The sequence below is a fragment of the Triticum urartu genome, unplaced genomic scaffold (genome assembly GCF_003073215.2).
Source record: "Triticum urartu cultivar G1812 unplaced genomic scaffold, Tu2.1 TuUngrouped_contig_4578, whole genome shotgun sequence".
In the NCBI taxonomy this organism is placed as follows: Eukaryota; Viridiplantae; Streptophyta; class Magnoliopsida; order Poales; family Poaceae; genus Triticum; species Triticum urartu.
Window position 1 is genome coordinate 3,311 of NW_024115177.1, and position 3,656 is coordinate 6,966.

At 45.6% G+C, this 3,656-nt stretch overlaps 1 protein-coding gene across 1 annotated transcript; it reads right to left on the minus strand.

The window, feature by feature from the left end:
- Window positions 1–766: 766 nt before the first annotated feature.
- On the minus strand, window positions 767–3,623 carry LOC125528025. Its single transcript, XM_048692542.1, has 4 exons — window positions 3,322–3,623; window positions 1,936–2,868; window positions 1,705–1,860; window positions 767–1,504 (listed from the first exon to the last, which is right to left on the minus strand). Exons 1-4 carry the CDS (start codon window positions 3,403–3,405, stop codon window positions 1,088–1,090), a joined length of 1,590 nt encoding a protein of 529 aa, XP_048548499.1. The 5' UTR covers window positions 3,406–3,623; the 3' UTR covers window positions 767–1,087.
- Between the last annotated feature and the right edge of the window lie 33 nt (window positions 3,624–3,656).

The window sequence follows — 3,656 nt, forward strand, 5'->3', positions numbered from 1 at the left end:
ACGTCTCGCGGGGCGGTTGATCTCACACAGAAATCAGCCCGTTGAAAAGAGAGATGCTTTCCCTTATTCCAGCCATGTCTGATCACTTGGCGGTTCTGAATTTTTTTCACTCAGCAAAATTCAAAGCCAGCATCGAGATAGCTTGAGCTGATCTGACCGATGCTTGCAATGCCTCACCTCTTATGAACTTCCTCCGTTCATCTGACCGATGCTTGCAATGCCTCCACTTTTGTGAACTTCCTCCGTTCCTACCGTGTGTACCAGGAGGCTACAGCCACAAGATCACATCTCCGAAGTATGGTTTATGCTTTCACAGTTAGGCAATGTTCGGAATCGCTTTGCTCCGCAACTCAGCTCTCCGGAGCGGGCGGAGCTGTAGTTGGAAATCAGGGAGCTGCACTTTCCTCGCTCCCAAGATTCATGGAGTGGGTGGGTTTTCGAACAGGGCCTTGTATATGACGATTTGCAAGTGCACCATAACATGGAATTGCGCCATACGAACACACCAACAGACAACAGTGGATCCTAACCTTAGCCGGATTTTTTAAAAATCTCATAACGCCTCCCATACTGGATTACGTGAGGAAATTACGGATCACGCGGGCATAGGAACTTGATGCCTCTTGCCTGTATGCATGCGGAGCAAAGGAATCCACTTCAGAGCAAACCTGTTATTTATGTTCTGATGATGAAACAACACAAGGGTATATGCCACGTCTGTTTTGCACAAATTTTAAATCAAACAAGCATCTCAAATGGGAGTAAATTCAGCCAAATGACACCCAAGTTACTGCAACAATATAGTTATACGGTTGACGAAGGGGGCACATGATCATAAACACGTTTCCCTTTCAGATCTGTGCTCAATGAACCATATCTACTGATCAGCCCCATTACATATAACCCTACAAACTTTGGTCTAAAATTTAATTGGATCATAAAATTCTTGAATTCACCAACAATAGTGCCGCAATCACTTTCAACAGGCATTGCAACTTCACAAACAGACCAAATAAGGAAATGCACACCCGACCACTTTTTCTAGGGTAGTACCGACTCCAACAGACTGCTGTTAAACAAACTGCCTCTAGTATCCTGTAGCTATCCTTGCAAGAATATCACCCCTTATTGCATCAGTCCCCAGGAAGTGGATTGTGGCAAGTGACTCGATGCCCCCCTTCCTGATTTGCTTCTCCACCCAACGCCTGTGCCTACTTTCCGCCGGGAACCTTATCGGCTTTAAAGGCGTCACGCCTCGGCATCCGTCACATGTCAGTCTATCAAACAAGTAGACATCCTCTAGATTCACCGCTGCTTCCATGACACGCCTGACATGACTCATCATGTAGTCTTCAGACTGAAAGCAGAAGATGGTGAGCTTGGCCAGACGGTGGTGCTTGAAATTTGATGTAGGTGACTCCCACTCGACGCCCTTGTTATCGCTATAAAATTCCTCCCTCCTTAACTCCTCATCCATTAGCATTTCACATGGATGATCAATTACCTACATGCCACACATAGGACACAGGCAAATGGAACAGGTTAATTTTGCACAGTGAAAGCACGGGTGCGTTCAATCATGCAATGGAGATAATAGAGCAACCCCTCAAACAAAAGCCCGTACGTAAGAACACAATCAGGTAGTAGAGCAGCCCCTCAAGAAAAGAAAAGAAAGAATAGAACATGCTTTGGTTAAGAACAAACCGTCATGTAGAGCTCCTCCAGGGACGGCGCCGCTTCCAAGAAGAACATTGTCCAGGTGAGATCATACCCTTCAGGAATATTAACTAGATTGAGAATCCTTAGTTGCTGGAACACATGTGCCTGCCTTCTGGTCAAACACTCTGGTTGAACCCAAATCTGCAACAATAAGCAACACGATAGGATGAGTACAGAACAAGTGCAAGCCAGGACAAAGCAATCAATCCAACTTACCTTTTCACATTTAAACCCCAACGTCATGTCTCGAACAGAGGTCTCATGAAGCAGTGTACTCAGCTTGACCATTTTGTGCATAGTGCGAGCAATATTTGAAAGTCTCAGCACCCCAAGCAATGGGACGTAGCCCAGTGACAGTGGTAGTTCTTGTGAAGATCTCCAAAACAAAAACGCCAGGCAGGTGAGATTGGGAACCCAGGTGAGTTCGACCATGTCAAACCGGCAATCGAAAATACTGAGCTCACTGAGCTGTGCGTGTTCAACTTGGAGCGTTATCCAATCCGATGTGTCGCAATTGTGAAAACCTAAATAATTTAATTGCTTGCAAGTGACAAGGATGCTGGAGACAAAGTCCGATTCAGGGAACCTCAAATTCGCCAGCTCGAGGCGTGTGAGACCAGCAAATGCATTGAGGCACTCATTAAAAAATGACACAAACCGTGTCCCATAGTTCAGCACATCATCAGGAATGAGCGTGTGTTCCTTCTCTGTCAAAACTGTGAATTCGGCTTTATCAACCTTGTGTGTCGCCATGGCATTGCCAACAGTATGCCCAATGGATATGGGGGCATCACCTCTCAAGTAGAACGCCATGCTCAAGAGGCGGATGGTGCATCCACCAGGATCCCTGTGTTCCAGCATGCTCTTTGTCGCTTTGACCACGGCTGCATTGGCTGCATTGATTGCATTGATCCGACGCAATGTATTGATCTTAGCCAATTTTTCATCCAATTCATCATCAGATACGCTAGTTTGTGAGGGCATGAAATTGCGAGCACTTATTTTAAGCCATGAAAGCTTGGCAGGAAGCTGACTCCAATGTCTGGAGAGGACACTGGTTCTTGTAACGTCACGGCAATTGAGACGGTCAAGAATGTTGACCAGTATGTCGTTGGGCAACTTGCTGAGCCTATCATCTTCATTATATTTCTGCATTTGGCATTGGAATAAATCAGAGTTGTTAGCACATTTTACAGACAAATGCGCGATATTGATAGTCTCAGAGATGCAATTTGTCTACTGCCACACAAATGAGGCTTTGATTTGATTAAGACAATACAAAATTGATTAAAAAAATGTACCAAAAACTAATCTTTGAAAGACTCGAAAATTGCAATCTTGATGCTGTCTGAAAGACTGAAATTTGACCCCTGGTTGCTAAGGACACCCCCATGGCTCCCTCGTAGTTCTGCTCATGACAATTTATTATACTTTCCCACAGAAGGGAGCAAATTTGATTATACAGACATTATAGTTTCCAACAAAAAGAACAATTTTTTTATATGTTCGCACTACCTTTTATTATTACTTGTTGTGAGAAATACTACAACATATACTCCAAAAAGTACTACGTAAGAAAAAGGATTTGGAGGACCAACTCACCAGCTCGTCGAGGAAGGATTCCGCCTTGACCGATGGTTTGGCCATCAATTTGGCAGCCCGTCGCCGGCGACTAGTCCTCGCCATCGCCCAAGTTGCCGCCGGTCAGTCTAAAAACTGATCGTCTAGAGTTGTTGCTGCGCGTCTTCTCCAAAGACTGGCGGGTGCCGCGGTGCCGCCCGGCCAGAGATTATATAGCTGCTGGATTCGAAAGAGGGCCTGTTTCTGATTGTAATCCGGAAAGGACTGCTTTGATTCCGGATTAGCCATTAAAAAAGGGAGCCGCTTCGATTGCGGATTGCGGCTCCGGAAGGGGGGTGCTGGCTGTGCTGGTTTGC